Below are 21,533 nucleotides of genomic sequence, written 5' to 3' on the forward strand. Positions count from 1 at the left end.
AGGCGGCGCGGCGGCCGCTGGCTTGGCAGGCAGGAGGAGGCAGCTGCCGGGTGGGAGCTGAACAAGCGAGCATTCAGGTGACGCGGCAGCAGCTGCTTTTCCGTGTGGATCTCTGCAGCCCGCTCCTGCGGGAAGGGAGGCAGGTCCTGCTCTGAGTCAGACTCGCCACAACCCACATCAGTCAGAGGCCTGGGGTTTTTTTGGGTTTTTGGTTTAGGGTTGGTTTTTTTTTTCATGGGTATTTGGGGATATTCCTGCTCTTGTTTTTCTTCTCTCTTCACGTATGTAGTGGTCAGAAAGATGCGGTGGGATTCTGGGATTAATCGCTTGCCTTTTTTCTGCCTGTGTGTCTTGCATTTCCCAGGCTGACGCTTGGCTTTTTCTGGATAGCGCTGGCCTCTTGCAACGTTATTGACCCTGAAGCTCCTGGGCATAGCGTTGCTACTCTCCATCCCTTAGCTGTGGCGCACGTTTAGACTGCTGCCTGCTGTCACCACTGTGGAGGGTCGAAGTGGAGTTTATGTGGAGCTTGCAGGCTGGAGTACCCATTTTTTGTGGTGATTAAACTTCTGCTTTTAATGCCTTGGCATCCCTGCATGGGAAAGCCTGTAGTTCTCTGAGATAGGCTTCTCTTCCTGCTTTTTTTTCCCTCCATCCTTTCGGTATTTCTGTCCTTCTCCAGACCTGTGAGGTTTTTTTCTTTCCATTCTAGTTTTTCTGCATGCAGCAGTTTCTTACTTCCCTTTGCACTCACCAGACCTCATTGCTGCTGCTTTCCATCTTCGCAATTTTTTTAGTAAGTGATTAAGTAGATAATGATGATACTTCTGTATTGGAATTGGGCTTTTCACGTGCTACTCCAGTTAGGTTAGTTGGGAACAGGAGAATTAAACATTCCTTACTTCATGCTGTCTGCAGAGTTGGAAAGACAGCCTCGCATCCGTAGGCTCAGCCTACGACTAGGCGCCTTCCTTCAGGATTGCAAAGCCTAAAAAACTTACTGGATTTTTGCTGAACAATCTGCACATTGTGTGTCCCGTAAATTCCCTGACATCTGCTTGGCAAGCCGCAGTATGCATCTTTTTCTAGAAAGTGGCTCGAAAGAACTGAGGGATTTCTGTTTTCATCTTTAATCTAGAAAGCCTTCTGCAAGTTGCTTTCACAGATCTATTTAAAGGAAGACAAAAGTGTGAAGCTGCCCACCAAAAGGATTCTAGATTTTATTTTCTTCTTTACCGACTGGCTCTGGATCGAGTCTCTTTAAATAAAGGTCTCTCTCCTCTGAGCAGCTGCCTTATTTGCTCCTGCCATCTCTTCTGTTCTGAAAGTAGCATCACTTCAGAGACTTCTCGGAGCAAAGGAGCCTCTTTCAAGTGCTCAGGTTTTTTTCCGCACCTTCTCTCAGTGGTGTGGTATTGTTTGGCTGAAGTGTCCCTTCCTTTCCAGCAGCCTTTAATTTTTCTGCAGAGAGGTTGGTTCTGAGGTCACCTCAATTCTCTTCCCAAGGGAAATTCAGACTATAAAAAGTCAACTTTCCTGTCCTTGTTTTGTTGTAAACTTGCTTGCACTCTGGAAAAAAAAAAGTGACCATGCTTTTTGCATGTGGCCCAGATTGTGGGTTCCATCTTGTTAGACCTAACCCCTGGAGAAAACTCGGCCCTGCCAGTATCCTGCCACGGGCGGCAGAGCACTGGCCTTAGTTCCCCGATATCCCAGGGCTTTTTGGTCTCTCGGAAAGACTCGCTTCTGGATGGAGTCCTCGGGAAAACACAGCCGATTGCTTTCCTGCAAAATCCCTGCGCTTTTTGATAGAGAGTTTGCACAGGGCTTCTGTAGGGACGGCTCCTTGAGTAGCCTTTCTTCTCTTGGCTTGTGTTTTAAGTAAAAATGCTGCCAAGGAGATGTCCCCCATCTTACGGCCGTCTTAGGGCTAAGCTCAGCGTTCCCCCCATGCTGTCCCATTAAGACCTCGTCCACTGCTTTCTTGCTTCTCTTGCTTCCCCCTCCTCCCCCGCCATCCGTGTATCTGCCCTGCGACCACACCTAGCCAAAGGCGGACAAGCCCGGCCGGGCCCAGGCTGCCGGAGGAGTTGGTTCCCCTTCAGATAAAGCAGTTCCAGGTAAGGAGGCGAGTTTTTCCCCCCGCGAGGCGGTGCAGCGGCGTCTTTCCGCTCTGCCTGTGGCGGCTGGGCTGCGGCAGCGCCAAGCTGGCACGGCACGGCATGGCACGGCACCGTACGGCCTTCGCGGAGCCCCAGCACCCGGCGCGGGGCGTTTCATTTAGCGATTTTTATCAGAGCGTTATAACTGTTAGCGTAACGTTAACTGGCAAGATGCTATTTACAATTTGAATGTGGAACGCTTAAAATATTAATGATTTGAAAATGCAATTGGTAGATCTCTTAAGCAGTCGAGGAGCTTGTGTTAAGTGCTAGCAATGTGTTTTCCTTTTAACACACCATGCAACGTGTAATGCCTTTCCTTCCCATTTAGGCTTGCCCGTATTCCCAGTGTCTCCGCACATGAAGAGCCTTTCATCCACCAATGCAAACAGCAAAAGGCAGGCTCAGCCAAGCTGTACTCCAGCCTCGAGGTTGGCTGCCAAACAGCAGAAAATTAAAGAAAGCCGGAAGACAGATGGGCTGTACACAGACGAAGAGGAGGATTTCCAACATGCATCTCTGCTGCAGAAATACAGCGAGTGTGAGAAGCCATCAGGGAAACGTCAGTGTAAAACAAAACACTTGGCACTGCAGGAGAGGAGAAGGAGGTCATCTCTGACAGGGGATGACACCACAGATATCGAAAATGCTGAAGATAAGGTATCTTTATTTAGACTTAATTGTCCACCAGCCTCTCAGAAGGCAGAGCCAGCCTGCTTAAAACTAATGTGCTGTCATGCATGCAGGGTAGCGGGGATTGCATTCAAATTCATCTGTGGATGCTTTGCACATTTTCTATTTGCTTTTCTCAACCCGAGTTAAGGGCGCTATCGCAAGGGGTGAGGAATCTTGCATTTAAAAGCTGGAGCAGGTCTTTCTTAAAATATTAAATATGAGTAGAAAAGTGTAATTCTTTGCTGACAAGATACAGTCCCACCGCTGTGTTGTAAAAACGAGGATAAAAAACCCGCCACAATCATGGTTTTGACAGGTCGCGATAACGAGGAAAGTCAGGAAGCGACCAGAGCCTACTTCAGACTGCGACTCCTCGCCAGCCAAGTCGTACGAGCAGAAGCTGTACGATCGCCTGCAGCAGACTCCCTCTTTGCTACCTGTCTCGCAGCCCTCGCAGCTGCCGATCGCAAGCCCCCCTCAGGAGACCACCCCGAGCCGGCCCATGCCGCCCGAGGCGCGGAGGCTTATTGTCAACAAGAACGCGGGGGAAACGCTGCTGCAGCGGGCGGCACGCCTGGGGTACGAGGTAAGGGTCCCTCACCGCCCTGCGGGACGATGGTTTTTTATTTCAAAAGTTAAAACCTTCTTTCCAGTTTTATAGACGGAAATTTTGCGAAGCAGCAGCTTTGAGTTTGGTCGTTGAAATTTGCAGGCCCCCTCTCCCCTGCCGCATTCCCTTCCCCGGCGTGCCGGGTCTAGGGGCAGGTCGCCGTGGGAATGGGTCCCCACTGCGGTTGGGTCAGCTGGTGGGGACGCAGGGTAAGCAGCATCCTGCGTGAATGAGCAAAGGGTAAAGTTTTACTGGTAACACTCGCTTCCATTTAAATGTAAGCCTTCTGCAAACAGAATGAATGAATGGGTTTTTTTTAAAGTGATCTTTATGGTGATCTTTAATGAGCTGTACGATTTTTGCTTTTGTTATGTGTAAAGAGCATGTAGTTTAGGAGAAGGGTTTTATTTTTTGTTCTTTTCTCCAAGGAGCATCTGGTATCTGACACGGGATGTCGCGCTTGGAGTGTTCTCTTGCATGATCAGATGCATAGTAGGAGCACCCTGCATGCTTTACGCTCGGAATCTGGAGCTGCTCGGCATAGCTGGAACAATGTTGTCTAATGAAACGGCCCCTCTCTTGCTAAAAAATCAGAAACTGATGAGTCCCCTAGCGCCGCTGTTTTGAAGCATGCTTTTATTGGGGAAATACGGGCACATAGGTATGAGCGTCATTGCTGCTCAACTTCAGATCTTGCAAAGAGGTGTTTCATCGCATAGAGCGATTGCTGCAGATCAGTGCAGCTGCAGGGTTCACCTTGGTGGCGAGAGGACCGCTTGGACCTCAGAGCTGGGCTTGAGCCCTGCACTGGAAGGTGGCATCAGCCCGGGCCCAGGTGGGGCCTGCCCAGCCTCAGGGGTTTGTAGAAACCTCCAAATGCCCTTTGTACAGCTGGAGAGCTTCGTGTGGAGAGAGGCCTTCTCCAGTTCTGGAAAGGCAGGGTTTGTTGGAAAGGTTTTGTTTACCCTAGACAAAGGTTTCTTCTAACCCAGGGCACTTCAGCTCTAGCTGGGAGGAGAAGTGGTTGTTACAACGTTGCTATGGTAATCTCCATAATTTCAATGATTTAATTTCCTACGGACCTAAAATTTCCTATGGATCCAAAAATCAAAATGTGTTGTAGCATGTGCTCCAAGCTATTGGGGTGTATTTTCTTCCTGCACGGTGTCTGTCAGGGCGAATACCGCTCACGAGTAGCAGGCTGCCGTGGGATGCTTGTGCACTTTGCTTTTTGTGCCTGTCGTGCTCTCAGTGGGGGCAGCTCTGAAACTTAGTGATGGGCTGAGGTCTTGCTCAAGCAGGGGCCGAGGGCTCTCCATGTGCTTTGCTGATAGCAGGAGCTGTCTGCAGCATTGGCCGTTACTGGGCTGGTTGCAGAAAGCTGGGGATGCCTGGGCTCACCAAGGTCGGCGTCCTGGGGCCCTGGGGTAACCTAGTGTTCCCATTATCAGCTGGTCGGGGATTTTCTGACTTGAATTCACCCAGAAGTTCAAGCAAACACCACGTTTTTAATAGGCTTAAATATTCCAGTTGTTTGCCTTGATCGTTTGGTCAGCATTGACAGCGCGGCAGTGGGTCCTCTTGTTGGCGGAGCGCGGGGCTGGAGAGCCAGGCGGGGCAGGGGGGAGAGCCCGGTCTGTGTGCCCGAGCTGCTGCCAGGATCCGGCATCGGCCATGTCTTTCAAGGACCGGCGCGGTGGGTGGCCACGCCGCCCCTTTGGGGCTTCATTTGGCCTGTGGTGAGCTGTGATAGTTTGTTCAGCCATGGAAACTCTGTAGCTGTGTTTTTCTTGCTAGCGACCAGACTACTGCGGTTATTAGAAAGCTGAATTTCCTCTGTCTCCAGAAAAATCAGAGTGGTCGAGAAGTTACAAATTCCTCTACTTTAAAAAAAAACAAACAAAACAAACTTGTTGGGTCAAGCTAATTTGATGGTTTGTGACCTGTGGCAGCTGCACACGTCTGTTTTCTGCCATCCCCGTTAGCAGGGCAGCAACTTTTGGTGGCTGCAGCGTGATGGCTGGGGGCTGATGCTGAAGTGGGAGCGTTGGATGCTCACGGGCACACAGGGGCTTCTCATAGCTGCTGCGGTGGCAGCAGGCAGCCCTGCGGCCCCTCACCAGCCCAATGGCAGAGGAGGCGAATGAGTCTGCGCCACGGGGGCCATGGCTTGCAAAGGGACGTCAAGTGCTGGTGCAGGACTTGGAGCTGGAAGTGGCTGGCACCACAGGGCGCTGCCGAGCCCTGGCGGCGGCAGGGATGTTGTATTGGGGCAGAGCAGCACCAACAGCTCTGCCCTGGGACTGGGTGAGCTCGTGCCTGCCCTTGGCTGCCTGCCTGCCTGCCTGCTTGCCTTTGCAGCAGGGATGCCCTGCGACCGTGCAGAGATCCCACCCCAAACTCAGAGGCAGCACTGCTGGCACCTTTGGCATGCAAAGATGCTGGCCAGCTGTATATATCACTCCTGGACCCACGGGGAGCCCTGATGCTTCTAGCTCAGGTGCCTCTGCCCCACCCTCAATCGCACAGTACAGATGTGCCCCAGATAGTTGTGGAGAGGCGAGACACACGTGGTTACGATTTTGCCTGTAAAAGCTGACACGAGAGTGAAATGTTGAAGGACAAATGCGGCTTGTGCCTGGTCAGATAAATTGCAGGGCTGCAGCCAACAAGGCTACGTAAAGACAGTGCGGCAAATGGTCTTCGGCTCTGGAAACCCATACGGTCTGAGCAAAACCCCGCCGAAGCTCGTGGGAAGCTTTGCCTTTTCTTCACTAAGCTTCTGCACCAGGCCTTGCTTCATCAGGATGTTAGCAACCCATCCCGGTGTATGGATGCTCTCGAATCCATTCTGTTTTCCCCATTTGAAACAAATAACTTGAGATAATAGTAGTCTTAAAACTGTAATTTACTTTTTGTGAAGGGGGAATTATAGGCAGCGTAAAGTCTTTTTGGGAAAAAAATTACAAAAGGCTTCCGTAATGAATTTGATGGGAGAGGAAACACAGGTTGTCTTTGTGCCGCTTGTTGCTTTTTGGTGTGTGTCTGGACTTGGAAAATTCTCTGGTGAATTTGGGATTAAATCCTGCCTGGGAAGGCAGTGAAATAAGAGGAGCATGTGGTGTGTGATAGGGGTGGGGAAAAGATGGTGTTAGTTTCCAGGGCGTTTAAACACTCACGAAGACAGGGCCTACCCAGGCAGGGCGAGAGGGTTTGCCCTGGGGATGCCTCACAGGAGGGTCTGGCCCTGGGTCCCTGATGGCACCACTGCAGGAGCAGGAGCTCCTGAGCGTTGTCCTGCCCTTGCACAGCTCCCTTGGGGCTCCTGCACTCTGCCAGGGGACGAGCACCACTTCTGGGGTTTGGCGCAGTGCTGCAGGGAAGCGTTACGGCTCAGGTTATAATGCCTCTCCCAAGGGCCATGTTTCGAGGTTGGGTGGAATGGAATAGTGCTTCTTGGTGGCAGCATGCTTGCCCAGGGCATGGGGGATGCGCAGGGCATGGGGGATGCGTGGGGGGGATGCTGACCCCTTCCCTTGGAAAAGGGGCAGGAGCTGCTGCAGAGCACGGGTGTGAGAGACGGAAGCGAAGGGCACCTCTTTGTAGCTGAGGATGGAGCATGCAAATTTGCATGCGCCTTTTAACGTTGCTGTTTGCAATTTGGCCAACAAACGGCAGGCAGCAGAAGCGGCAGTGGCACATATCTTGGCTGGTGACGTGCTGGCTTGACTCTTTGGATTAACTGTGAGAGATTTTCAGATTGCTGGTTTAAATAGAGCACCTGAACAGACATTAAATTGCCCCGTGGCACTGTCGCAGCCTTTCTCTAACGTTAGCGAGAGGTGCTTTTGAAACCAAAAGTGTGTTTGTGGCACCACATGTTCCTGTATTCGGCAGTGATGGCTAATTTTTTTGTAAATTGAATAAATCATGTTAAAAAAGTTAATGAGGCATTTAATTAATTAACAATGTAGAGTTTTATGGTCTTTATGGTTACATTTTGTGGTTAATGACATTCTTCTTAAAGCCTCTTAACACAGAATTGCCCAACAAAATTAGCCTTTTCGTCCAGTAGTAGGTATTCCGCCCTAGGACGAGCCTTTCCTTTTTACAAAAATAGATGAAAGGGGTTCCTTTATTTTGAGTTGCAGAATCTATTTTAAGTGGTAACTGCATGCTAAAAGTGGAGCTGAATACAGCAGCAGCTTCTGCTACCTATATCCATCTGCTAATTTGCCTGGCAGGGTGGTCTGGTTTTGAAGGAAAATTCATACCTCCGGGGTATAATTTTCCACAGCCCTTTCTTACGGGCTTGAGCGAGTGCAGGGTAAAGAGCATCCGTTCTGGACCGATTTTTGGCCTTTGGGCTGGTTAGCAGGTTAGCAGGAACATTAAGAGCCCCTGTTCGGCGAGAGGAGGGACTGTGGGGATCCCAGGTTAAACCGGTGGGTGCATCAGGTGTAGGTGGTGGACCGCTCCGTCCCGGCGGCAGGTGAGGGGGATGCTCTGGTGCCTGGGACAGGCAGCTCATTAGCTCCCTGCTTTAGCCTGGTTAGTGAGGGCCTGCTAAAAGAGCAGCTTCATGCTGTATCCTGGATACCGGCTCTCGGGTCAGGTATACCCAGAGCACAGATTATTGCGGGCTTTCCGGTAGATTTTGAAACGGGAAGAATAAATGCATCGCACCCGGCGGTTGTTTTGTTCTCTTGCCTTTGGCAAAGCAAACACTCGCCCCCTCCACGCTGTATCCCGCTTTGCGAGGATGTCGCTCAGCCTTCGAGAGGAGCAAATGCAAAATTAATGGCTTGCCACTAATCTGGGAATGCGGGGGCTATTTTATACATGCAGCGCCACTTAGAAATGCGGGTTTTGTTTTTTTTTCTTTTGCATCTGAGACAAATCGAGGAAGACTCGCACCATCCTAAATTTTTGGTTGAGTGATGGAGCAGTCATTGTTTCAAGGCTACACGACAGCGTAGAGCTGAGTCTGGCCTAGGCTCTCGACCGTGGTATATTTGACTGCAAGATGAATTGTGTTAAATTCACATGGCTTCCCACGGCGCCAGGCTCGTTATTGGAACCTGGCGCCTGGCTTTAGTTGTGCATGCAGAAGACCAGGGTGGGTGAAAATGGGATTTCCCGGATCTTGATAGAGTCGGGCTTTTTTTTTTTTTTTTTTTTTTGCCAATAGCAAACCGTCCTTTGTGAGTCTTAAATGTGTTTTGTTTCGGGTCATGCGCTTTTTCTTTTTAAAATCAAACTGATGCTGGCTGTGCTGCTGTTGTGCTTGCAGAATTTTCTACTAAAAAATGCAGGTGTAAGAGTAAAAACCTTCCTGCTAGCTTTATGCACGGAAGTTTTGAGAAGTGGAAAGCCGTGAGTTTTGTCTGTGAAATTTGCACGTTCCCCCTCTGCGATGATTCCTGACGTTGGGGGCTGCGGGAAGGTCGCAGTGGGGCGTGGAGCGCTCGGTGCTGCTTCGCACAAACTGGTCCGCTCGTGGGAAGTCGTGGTCTCTGCTATGTCTCCAGAAGAAGCAGGCCTTCCAACGGCTTCCCCTTGTGTTTTGCGCCCCCCCCACCCCACCCCCAAGAGAAACCTGTGCATCTCCGCAGCAAGAAATAACGTGATGTATCTGTTTCTCCTTCCATTTCCAGGAAGTGGTTCTGTATTGTTTGGAAAACAAGGTGTGTGATGTGAATCATCGTGACAACGCGGGTTACTGTGCCCTGCACGAGGCCTGTGCCAGAGGCTGGCTGAGCATTGTGCGGCATCTCCTCGAGTACGGGGCTGACGTCAACTGCAGCGCTCAGGATGGAACCAGGTTAGCAGCATCCCCGGCCCAGCGTCGGGGTGGTCACCACCACCGGGCAGTAGTTTCTTTGGTCACGATGGTGGGAGAAAGCACCCCTTCCCGCTCTATTTCTTTATCCTCCCCTTGTCCCCCTTCCCATCCTGCATGAAACCCCCAAAGCGGGTGATGCGCCGCGGCCTCCTTGTCGCTGGTCCTTGGGCAGGAGCGTGCAGGTCTCGGTGACCTCCTCCGCTCTCCAGTTAATAAAGCGGTGGGGGCACACTTTTCTTGTGCCTCGAGTTCAGCGTATTTTTTTTCTCTGGGAATTTTAGTACGTTTGTTTCGTTTTTTGAAGAGTTTGTGAAATTCCCAGCTGCAGGGCAAGAAGGAATGATACTTGAGCTGCGGCCCTGCTCGTGTGCGCACCAGGTCCTTTGACTTGTGCCAAAAGAGTGGGCTTTGCCTTGGTAGCAGGGTTACTTCTAAGAGCACTTCAGGCTTTTGCGGCGATTGGGTGTGCGAGTCCTATATGTGCTATATAAAAATGTTGTTTTGCTGAACTGTTAAACTCTATCTGCTCATTTGATATTTTGGATATTTTTTTTTTTTAATCCCGAATTAGGCTTTTTTTGTTTCCTTTGCAGAATAGTAGGGGTGCTTAGTTCTTGTGCTCGCAGAATAGATAGTGAGCTTTTCCTTTTTTTTTTTGCTTCGTGGTTAGAGAAATGCTGCTTCACATTTTTTTAAGCTTCTTGTGCATCTCCTAATGTACCTCTTTGACCACCTCTGCAGGGCTGACCTTGGGGTAACTTTTCCTCAGCATATGCAGAACGTTATCCAGTCTATGCATTTTGTGGACAGGTCGCTTTGTATTCCGTGAAGCTCCTGCAGCTTGTTATCTTAAATGGTTTATCACATTCGCTATCACCATCCAAATAGCCAAGGAGGTAAAATTAGCACAACTAAGAGTCTGGCTCTTTTGTTTTTAAGCCCTTTATTTATTAACTCGGGAAGGGAGGAGTCAGGAAAACAAAAGTCCCGAGACGGCTGGCTAGGATGGTCCATTAGAAGTTCATGATGGTCAGTCGTTACCGGCCCATCACGGCCGAAAGGAGACATTTCTGAAGAAACATTGAAACTCTGGCTGGATCATCAGGTTCCTTTCCCATCTCCCACTTCTTTCTAAGAAGTCCCGGCTGTCTAGGCTGACAAACAGCCCTGCATTTTCTGCTGTCTCCAGCTTTAATATGTGACCTATGCAACAGCGGCGAGTTGCCATAAAAAGAATCCTAAATTATTTTTGTCTCACTTGCTGGAATAACCTATATAGAAAATTAACCCCGGGAAGTTTCTGACCAGTCTTAATCACCCGCCAGTTCAGAGTCCACCTTCGATTTCGATTCCCAGATGGAGCTAATTTTCAAGAAAGAAACTTGGCTTGTGTACCCTGAAAAGTTGTTTTGGGGAAAATGCATTTTAGAAATGAACATAATAATGATCTGATCATAGATGGTAATGTCAGAACTCAGCTTGCGGTCCCCTTTCTTTTCTGATGGCAGACTTATTTTTTGGTTGAGAAGCTGCCCAACAGACAGTGTGAAGCCAAAACACATCTAATATACAGATGAATGATGGTCTCGCTGCCCCGAGTTGGGTAGGACGGAGAGCAGAAGCTTCTGTAAGGAACTTCTGATCTGTGTTAGCCCCTGCCTTTTGGTAGAGCCAGACTTCTCTGTCTCTGTAGAGTAAATCATGACATTCGTAAGACAAATCCCATTTCCTCTCTTGAAGCCTCAGTAAGTTTTTCTCCTTCAACTTTTAGGAGCAAAGAAGTGTCAGTCTTCCTCAACTGTGTTGCTTTTTAAATTCAAATTCCTGAATTTGAACACGTCCCCGTTCCCAAGGTTTTAATATCTTGGGAAGATATTAAAATCTTAAAACAAAAAACCACCAAACAAACACATGATCAAAGACTTCTCCGCCTCCTCTGCTTTTTTAACTACACTGCCTTATTGCCCCCTCCACCACCTCACAAGCCCACTAGCCAAAGACATTTTTGGTCGTGCTGGCAGCTCTCAACTCTCCAGACAGTATCAGTGGATGTGTTTAGTTCTGCTCAGCCAGTTAACGTAAATCCGCATAGAGGAGCGATGCAACTGCACGAGCTGTGGTGTAACTGCGTACGCTGCATTTGTTAGTGTGGCAGCCTGGGGTGTCACCTGAGCCCCAGCTGCCTGAAGCTTTGGTCTGCGTTACTTGCTGCCTGCCGCCTCTGTGGTCAGCTTTTTGGAGGACACTCTCGAAAAGTTGTGACAAGTGAGGATATGGCTTCAGTCTGAACAAAATGTCCGTATGAACGTGAGGGATGTAGGAAAGTTCTGCAAAGTCTGTGCATCTCTCCTTTCAGCCCTGTGTGAAGTGCTGCAGGTGCTCTGAGCACTGTGGTGGTTTTGCATGCGTTTTGTTTAAGTTTTGAAAGTGAAGGAAAGACCTGAGCCCCTTTCTTTGGTGTTGCCTTTTATGTCCCTACGCAGCCAGTCTGTCGTGAGTCCAGTAGAGGAGGCGGGCTTTCAGCCTCTGGTTTCCGATACTGTCAGAAATCTTGGTGAAGCCAAAAGCAAACGAAGCGCCAGACTGTAGCGGCAGGGGGAGGCGGGGGGGGCGCTGTGGGGACAGTATCAGTGGATGTGTTTAGTTCTGCTCAGCCAGTTAACGTAAATCCGCATAGAGGAGCGATGCAACTGCACGAGCTGTGGTGTAACTGCGTACGCTGCATTTGTTAGTGTGGCAGCCTGGGGTGTCACCTGAGCCCCAGCTGCCTGAAGCTTTGGTCTGCGTTACTTGCTGCCTGCCGCCTCTGTGGTCAGCTTTTTGGAGGACGCTCTCGAAAAGTTGTGACAAGTGAGGATATGGCTTCAGTCTGAACAAAATGTCCGTATGAACGTGAGGGATGTAGGAAAGTTCTGCAAAGTCTGTGCATCTCTCCTTTCAGCCCTGTGTGAAGTGCTGCAGGTGCTCTGAGCACTGTGGTGGTTTTGCATGCGTTTTGTTTAAGTTTTGAAAGTGAAGAAAAGACCTGAGCCCCTTTCTTTGGTGTTGCCTTTTATGTCCCTACGCAGCCAGTCTGTCGTGAGTCCAGTAGAGGAGGCGGGCTTTCAGCCTCTGGTTTCCGATACTGTCAGAAATCTTGGTGAAGCCAAAAGCAAACGAAGCGCCAGACTGTAGCGGCAGGGCAAGGCGGTGGCGGCGTTTGGGGGGGGGAGCAGGTAGGGTGCAGCCCTTCCCTTCACCCTGGGCTCAGCGCTGAGGTGGGGCCCCTACCGCTGCCTGCAGCGCACCGCGTCCCTCTGTCTGCCCTAGTCACGGCGCATCTGACGAGGCTAAATACAGCGGGTCTTCCGCGGTTTTTTCCCTTAGACTCTGTGCTGATCGTGGCTCTCCAAATGCAGCACCTGCAGACCCTGAATACACAGGCACTCTGCTGCTGAATTAGTAGCTAATCAAAGATTATTGTAGAGCGGGGCGAGATCTTTAGGACCTGTCTCAGAGGTGCCACAGTCACTAAGGGCTCTTAATCGTCTTACCTATAAATAATAATAGACGGTGCTTAAGAGGTGAGTGCTCTCCTTCCCTGACAGGACGCCAGTAAGTGCAGTGGCTCAACGAGGGGCGAACGATGACCGGTGCCTGACAGTAGCAAGGGTGGTTGCCGGTGTATTTGGCCTAATCTCCTTGTTCTTCTCCTCTTACCTCCACAGCATGCCCTAGCTGAAACGGCGCCGCTTTAAAAACAAAGCCACATGCCAAAAATACAGGCATCTCCTGCCTGTTAGCGAGGCCTCCCCGTTGCTTCAGAGTCCGCTCGCTAGATTCACTCTCTGCAGCCAGTTTTGCTTTATCCTTCTCGCTGGCGGCTGATGAGCTCAGCCTTTTTTATTTTTTCCCTGGGAGGACCATGCCAAGATGGCTCTCTTCCTGCGTCCTTTCAGCTGGTCTTGGCAGAGCGATACCCTCCAGCAGCTAATTGCGTTAAAGAAGAGGCAGCCGACGTAGCTGCCCTCCCGCAACTTGTGCCTTGCCTCTTCCGTGGGGCAGCGTTGCATAATAGAGTAGATGGAAATAAAAATAAACCGCCAAGATATGGTATTGCTCGGCGAGTTACGAGACCTCTTATTGCAGCGAGGAAAATTCTGATGGTGCCTGAAAGGCTGAGAGCAAACCCTGACTGGTTTAAATAGTTTATGATTTTGGTGGTGGAATGATAAACCCCCAGTGAAATGTTTTCCTAACTCTAGTAGCAGTAAAAATAGTAGGAAGAATTCGACAGTACACAAGAGAGGGTTGAGATGTGTGTCTCCTGTAGGATATTGCGGCTCTCAAATGTCCCCAGATCCTTCTGGGGCCTTTCGAAGGGTTTGTTTTAGAAACGAGCTGTACTACCGTTAACTGTACCATTAGGGATAGAGAGTGTTTATTTCCACAATGCTCAGGGCGGAAAAGATTATATGGGCAAAGCAGCCCAGGAGAGGACTCCCAGGGATCTTTTTTTCACATCTGAAAAAGTTGCCGGCTCCGTAGTCACTTTTGCATCCTACAGAGAGGATGGTTAAACTCTGCCAAGACTGAAAAATATTCCCTCCTCTGCGGGTCCTGGTGGGAGAAGCAAGCACGAGTAGCTGTGCCTTTGCATGGTCCCGCTCATGAGCTTGCCAAGAAGCTGTGCTAGCCAGTAAAAGAGTCTGTCAGCGCTCTGTTACTGTCTTTTTTCCCCTGCCTTATCTGTGGGGAATCTCCTTTTTTTTTTTTTTTTCCCCTTCCCTGCCAGTGTTTTCTTTCCTCCCTTCGCTTCCTTCTGTTTATTGTTCTTCCTCCTTCCGCGTGGCTTTACTTGCGCCTTTCCTTCCCCTTGCCTCTGTGAAGTCCCCTCTCGTGCCGGGGGTGGCCTGCCTGTCCTCCGGCAGGCAACAAAGATGGGTCTGCCTGCCCCACTGCTTGCCCTGCTGCCGGCTCCGCTGCCTGCCCCGCTGCTTCTGCCCCTGTCTGCACTGCTGTGCCGGGCTGGGTGACCTGTAGAAAGGGAGAGGGGGTCCCATCCCAGGGTTACAGCCCATGCGCTGCGATTTTTCCTTCCTGGGGAATGCCCAGGCGCCCTTTAATAAACTCGTCCGGGTGTCGTTAAATCGATTGAAACACTGGGCAGTGATTTAGATGCTGTTTTTAATAAGTTAAGGGATCATCTTGAATTCATTACTGCTTCAAAAGCCACTTAGGTAAGTCAGTTTAAAAAAAAACAAACAAGAAAACCCACAAACCAATAAACCCACAACACTGTCCCCCCATCCCATCCCCCCCAACCAGAAAACCCTAATTCTAAAATACAATGGAAAACAGTTCAAAATTAAAGACTCCAGTGAAGTGAGGGAATGGGGGAGAAAAAGCGTCCCTAGCATTTGGCGGCAGCCGTAACTCATCTGTTCTGGTGCCTGTTGCCAGACTTTCCGCCAGGGATGCTTCATGCCCAGTGGGGGACAGGAGGGTTTGCAGCAAGGCTGATCTTTCCCGCTATAGATGCTCGGAATGTCGTGACCCGACAGCTCAGGCCTCAGATGCTTGCTGATAGCCAGAAACATGCGATACTTCTTCAGCCTCCATGTCAGCACCCCTATTATTTGTTACCTCTAGTGTTGTATCGCCTGGGATATTTAGGACAGGCCAGGTCCTGGATGCGCTGGGTGCTGCGTAGGCATGCGATGCTGCGGCAGTCCCTGTGCGGAAACACTGCGTCAGTAGGTGGAGGTGGGAGGGTGAAGCTTGCGGGGGACCCCAGGAATGCTGGCTTCTCCAGTGCCGTCTGTCTCAAGGGCGTCAGATAGTTTCAGTGTTATGTTAGAGACTTCCCTGAGAAATTGCGAAAGGGTTATTCTGATCCTTTGCAAGTGATCCTTACGGACCTCTCTGGTCTTTAAATTTGAAAGTGGCTTTCCAAAGAGCAGCACGTCTGGCTTTGAAGGTGTGCACGTGTTGTGCTCTCTGGTGCCGGAGGTCTGAGGGGTGGCACGGGCTGGGTTGAGGAGCGTGCTCAGTAGCTCAAGGATCACCTGCTTGTTTGCCGTGTTGGTGGCCTGGGGCGTGCAGGAGGCAGGCAGTGTGGGATAAGCCCTCTCTCTATAGGGAATGAGCTGCAAACTCTCCAAGAGCACCTCTTCATGTCAATATAGTGTGCATATGCCAAAACCAAAACCGCACACAGCTTTCCAGCAAGATGGGGGCAAATGAGAGTGCCTCACATGTGACAGATGTTAATCACCCTAAGTCACAGCCTACTGGAAAGTACTTGGAGTAAACACACCTGGAACATACTTCTTTTTGAGATGGATCAGAGCCCCCCTCCCACAAGCAGCGCTATGTAATAGGTGGGAAAATGGTGGTGTGCCCTCCTCTTCTAACTGTTTTGCTCTGCCTCTGCTCTGTCCCGAGCTCATGCGGACGCCAGCCCGTACCAAAGTGGTGGTGACATAGAGGGGACATTGCCACGTGTGGCAGAAGGAGTGGTGGGACGTGGCCTCTTTGCAGGAGGGAGTTTCAGCCCTGGTTGTTAGCCGAGCGTTGCTTGGCAGATTGGTAGACGAAGTTGGGGGGTTTGCTTGTCTGTGCTTCCAGGTGACTTTTTGTAACATCATTCTGAAAGCTTTCCGGGAAGGCAGTATGTGATCCTAGTTGAAGTCCTTCCTTATTTCTCTTGCCTTTTAATACATCTGTTTGAGAGCTTGAAAGCCTTGTTGGGGGACAGCGGTGTTGACAGCCTAAAGGAGGAGGAGTGTAGAGTTGAGTTGAACTGCCGTGATCAGTGGCTATTGCATTTGTCTCCCCTTTCAGTTCCCTGCTCATCCCATCTAAGGAAAAGATGGGATTTTAACACATCTTCATTAGTCTGAAGGGTAATATGTTCTACTTCCAGACAACTCCCCGTTACGTATAATCAATTTTAAAGGCAAAAGTTAATGCGATTTATAATTAGCGATAAGGAATTCTAAACCTGGAATTGCAGGCATGTGTATTAATGAATAATCCTTCTGTAGGCTCACGAAATCTGGGTCTGAGCTTGTATAGATTGCTCATGCCGCATAAAATGCGTTGACTTCTGGGTGGACTAAACTTAAAACAATGTTTTTCTATTCTCCGAGTAGAAGGGTTGAATTGTGCTGCAAATATATTTGCAAGTACTGTTTAAAGAGGATATAGCATGGAAGTTTAATTCCCAGCAAATTTTCATAACTTATTTCTGTGTACATAATTTAGGAGCTTTGGGTAACCGATTTCCGCGCTTGCCCAGAGGCAGGCTGAATGAGCCCTTACTCCACAACACGCTGTTAAATTGGCAGAGATTTGGAACGGTAGAGTGACTTCCAGCAAAATGATGTTTGTGAGGCTTCATGCAAACTCCTGCTTTCTGTTACAGCGGTGTAATTATTTTGCTGGCCCTAGAAATATATATGGCAATGAATGGACGTAGTAGAAATATCTGCCCCGAGCAGTCTGACTGTGAAAAGACAAGAGGGGAAGGGATGATGCGCAAGTAAAACCGACAATGAGATGATTGGCAGCTGTATTAATAGTGTTATCTTCTATAAATAACTTTGATCTGAAGTCAGAAGTTTCTTGTCAAACACATTTGCATAATACTATTGAGTCAAAATGTCACGTCGTGATCTTTTTTATTTCCCTAGACCAATCCATGATGCGGTCGAAAACGATCACTTGGAAATTGTCCGCCTGTTGCTGTCTTATGGTGCTGATCCAACGCTTGCGACGTACTCTGGGAGGACCATCGTGAAAATGACCCACAGTGAACTGATGGAGACCTTCCTCACAGGTGCATGGCCACATTGCACGGGGCTCTGCTGGTCGTGGCAAATGGGGGGACGTTCCCTGGCCCCCCAAGGTCCCTGCCGCCCAGCGGGGATGGCTCCACGCTGAGGAGGAGCGTTAGGGTAGGCTGCAGTAGCTCCCTCTCTGCCTGCAAAACCCCCGCCGCTGCAGGTGGGAAGCGTAGCCATGCATGGGGGCTCCTTCTAACTGAAACTCTTAATAAGTCATAAGGTTTATACCACTATCAGATTTGATAGGTAGGAGGTCAGCGGGCTGTTTCGGTGCCTTCTTTTTTCTGCTTGAAATGAAAATAAGAAACTTGCCAAATCGAATAGCTGTTTGTTAAACATGATCATGTTTTCCCGTGGTCTTGCTTTTTATCCTTCTAGTACTTGTCTTTCTGCAAATTCTGCCTCCTTTTATATCTGAAATGCTGTAAAACTGTATTAAATGCTCTTGTCTTTAAATATGTCCGTGTTCTAACATGGTTTTAGGTTTTTTTCCTGTTAGTTTTGGATAAAGACACTTGCATTCCCTAATAACTTTACCTCTGAAAATGTTTGCAGTGTTCAGAGTCAATGAGTTTAAGTACTCATCCACTTACCTCTTCAAATGGTGCAGTGTAGAAAGCGCATAGGTGTATCAGGACTCCAGTGAAGTCCAGTATCTTGGAATTCTAGCATCTTGAATCCCAATACCTTTTCATCAGCTCAACTAGCAAATCTCCCAAATTATGTCTGTAGAAAAGAATTACATCTTCTGTGTGGAAAAACCTTTTCCATCCATTTCTTTGGGGCCACTGTTTCAGCCCCAAGTTGGTGTCCAGAATAACCATGCAGGCTAAAAAGTGTGCTACATCCTATCTTTCACAAAAATAAAACGCCGCGCTCAGTTACTGAAGCTTAAGGTTGGGTCTGTCCCTCTTAGACCATGAGTGATTATTTGATGTGATGGGAGAAGGGATGCAGGAGAAAAGCAAATTCCAGGAATATTTGCGAGAATGATGTGTGTATACGCTGTTCTTTGTAACGTGTGCATCAGGAATAGGGTGTGGGTTTTATTTGATGGAAGGTATGGAGGATGCATAGTGAGACTGTATGACACACTGTCTGCTAAACTTGCCAGCTTTTTGTTCTCATCAGTATGTTTTTGTTGTTGTTTTTTCCTCTCCAGAGTATTTAACTGACCTGCAAGGTCGAAGTGTTGATGACCCTGGTTTGTACTGGGATTTCTACGGCAGCTCTGTGTGCGGTGAGCAAATGTTACCCTTTATTTCTTTGTATGCGAAGACTTTCAAAACATGTGGCACATGGGGGTGGGGGCTGTTTTGTTTTTGTGGTGGAGGAAGCTAGGAAGGAAGCAAACTAATTTTACTTACAGATCACGTTATTGGAAGAAAAAGCAAGACCTGCAACAGTATCTTCGATGCTGACTTGGCACCTTTATTCAATTTTATTTAGATCCAAAGGATGAATCTGGATTTGACATCTTGGCAAATCCGCCCGGCCCAGGTGATGAAGATGAAGATAGCTTTAGTGATGTGTTTGAATTTGAATTTTCAGATGAGCCTCCCTTGCCGTGTTACAACATTCAAGTGTGTCTCTCTCAGGGGTAAGAACAAATACAGGTTTTGGGGTAAAAATAGCTGAGACGATCTGCTTGGGATGACGGCCGTTTGTGGCCGTGGGGAAAAGCGTTTGCATTTATCTAACGTAAATGAGAGAGCAACACCGTAACTGCCGGGCTTTTTAGAAATAAGCTAATAGGAGGTGAGAGAGGGAGAGGCTGACTTGTCGGGGCTGTGTTTTGAGTGCCATACTCCCGAGCAGGACGAGTGATGTTTGAACACAGATTCCTTCCCTCATCCCAGGCAGGCACCTTGGTATAACATCCCAAAACACAAGTGCTTCTAGCACTTCAATTTGGATGTCGTGTTTGTAAATAGTTTCACTTAACGGGCTGTTCTGTTTTGCTGAATGGACACGCTTTTGTGGATGACGAAATGACATCGTTACTGCTGTTCTAGACTTTGCAGAAAAACTGGTTTAAAGCTCTGAATTGGATCAAACAAATAAGCATCTTACAGAAGAAGCTATGGTACTTAATAATAAGCAAAGACCTGGAAAGTTTTGTTCTCTATTATATTCAAGATAGAAATTAGCTTCGTAAACAGCTACCGTTTGTCATTTGCACCAATTTTGCTGACAGTCGTGGGAAAAACAGTTTTAAAGATTAACCATGCAGGAGTGCGGGTTTTAGCATGTTTTTATTATTTGGGTGATGGATATAACTTAAGTTCTCTGAAGGGGACAAATACAAAGACTGAATTAAGAAGTTGTATTCTTGATCTGAGAAAAACAACTGTCAGCTCTGCTGACTTACATTTAATGTGGGCATCTCTGGAAGTCAGAGGTGCTGAAATTTCTGGTTATAACTATAAGCCGTCTCCCAGCTTGCTAAATGAGAGTTGGGCTCAGCCGGGCGAACCTCCAACCGTGTGAGCAGCCGTCGGGATGGCTGCTGACCCATGCGCGCACACGAGTCCTGGGTTTATAGGCTCCGGTGCCCCTGCATGCCTGGTCCCCCTCCTTCCCCAAAGCTGCGGGCAGCAGTAGCATGAGTAAACGTGTACGCGCCTGCACACCTGTTGCATTCGGCCCCCTGGGCGATGGCCTTGATTTCAGGGGGGTTGTTTGTGCGGGAGGGTTTGTCACACGGCGGTATGGTGAAGAGTCAAGAATCCCGTGACTTAATGTCAGTTATTGGAGCCTGTTTCTCCTTCGCTTCCACAGACCACGAAACTGGCTTTTGCTCTCGGACGTGGTGAAGAGGCTAAAAATGTCATCTCGCATCTTCCGCTGCAACTTCCCCAGTCTGGAAGTTGTCACCATCACGGAGGCAGAGTTTTACAAACAGACTTCCCTCAGCCAGTTGTTCTCTTGCGCTACGGACCTTGAAGCTTTTAACCCGGAGAGCAAAGAGCTGTTGGACTTGGTAGAGTTTACAAGCGAACTCAAGACTTTGCTCGGCTCCTCGCTTGACTGGTTGCATCCGCACGAGGACCCTCCCTTCGACATCCTCTGGTGAACCATCAGGCCATTTAATGTACAGTGCTCTATACAGTTACTTCTTTATGTATATGTGTTCAAATGCAATTGTTTCTGTAAAGAAAGGACACTATTAAATATGAAAATATCTTTCCTTTATATAAGAGATCTGAATTCCAGTTGGATGGATTTTGGAAGAATTTTTTTTTAACTTCAATCAGTTTTTACAAAATTGTTATATAATGTTTCTTTAAATGCACACAGGCTTTGGGATAAGTTTGTTATTACTCGGAACACATTTTTTTTTTTTTTTAAAGAACACACCCACACATTGACTTTGTTTCATACAAAGCACTGATGACACAGAACATACTTTTTCTAGGTGATGTGATCAAAGTCGTGTGGCTTGTTTGGGAGATAGAATTCAGTAAGGCACTTGGTGATATTATTTTTGTTTTTTTGTTTACAGAGTTACCTGCTTTGGCCAGGTAAGCACTATTGAATATAATTCAATAGTTTGTAATATAAATTAAACCATATCCATACGCATCAACTAATTGTAAGAACTTTTATATCCTAATTTAAAAGCTGTGAAATTTAGTTTTCACACATCAAACCGGATTGTTTATATATGTTTAAACATTTTATGCTCTTTATTTAAAGAAGACTTTGAACTATTTTTTCTGTACCTTGTAAAATATTGAAAAACTAACATATGTTGAAGTTGCTTGAAACTGTACATAAACTAAATTTTCTGAATTGTGTGTTTATGTTTGAGATCTGTGTTTTAACTTTGTAAGTAAATCTCCTGCCTTTGTATTTATATTTTACAAAAATTTTCTTAAAGGCAATAAAACTGTTGAGAAATGAAGAGGCTAAAGTGACTCCCATTAATTCCGTGCCTGGCTGCGAAATGAGCTCCGACTCATTAATGTTTATGAAAGGAGGCTCCGCGAGCGGTTCCCGAAGCGGAGCAGAGCTGGCATAGGTGCTGGCGAGCAGCTGATGAAATCTGAGGTAGAATCTGCAGTGGCTTTCTAAATTCAAGGTTATAAGAAAACATCGCGCGCCTTTTGTGGGACAGAGGTTTAAAAGCGGTATTCACAATACTTTCTGCATTGCCTTTTAGTTTAACAATTGTGAATAGGTTCCATTATTTTCCCTCCTTTGTCATCGTTTTAAGTTGAATTGCCTGAATTCTCTTTTCAGTGGTGTCTGCAGAGGGGAGGAAAATAGTACCCGGGTAAGTGCTTTAGTTTTAATGCAGAGCATTAAGGCTATGAGCACCCTTTGGGGGGATCTGAAGGGACAGTGAACAGAATGTTACTTTTACACAGCTTGGGAACTTGATTCTTAAGAGGCTGGGCTCCCAGGGC

The 21,533-nt window shown here is 48.1% G+C and overlaps 1 protein-coding gene across 1 annotated transcript in view; it reads left to right on the forward strand.

Moving 5' to 3' along the window:
• The window catches only part of BCOR (BCL6 corepressor), a 39,913-nt gene extending 18,888 nt beyond the window's left edge, over positions 1–21,025 (forward strand). The window contains exons 9-15 of the mRNA XM_009318910.1: positions 2,494–2,822; positions 3,154–3,423; positions 9,105–9,271; positions 16,969–17,114; positions 18,284–18,361; positions 18,571–18,721; positions 19,903–21,025. Of these exons, the coding sequence (XP_009317185.1) occupies positions 2,494–2,822; positions 3,154–3,423; positions 9,105–9,271; positions 16,969–17,114; positions 18,284–18,361; positions 18,571–18,721; positions 19,903–20,197 (1,436 nt within the window). The 3' untranslated portion in view covers positions 20,198–21,025. The remainder of the gene's footprint in view (positions 1–2,493; positions 2,823–3,153; positions 3,424–9,104; positions 9,272–16,968; positions 17,115–18,283; positions 18,362–18,570; positions 18,722–19,902) is intronic.
• The last annotated feature ends 508 nt before the right edge of the window (positions 21,026–21,533 follow it).

Source organism: Pygoscelis adeliae, unplaced genomic scaffold, assembly GCF_000699105.1.
Source record: "Pygoscelis adeliae isolate BGI_AS28 unplaced genomic scaffold, ASM69910v1 Scaffold92, whole genome shotgun sequence".
NCBI lineage: Eukaryota > Metazoa > Chordata > Aves > Sphenisciformes > Spheniscidae > Pygoscelis > Pygoscelis adeliae.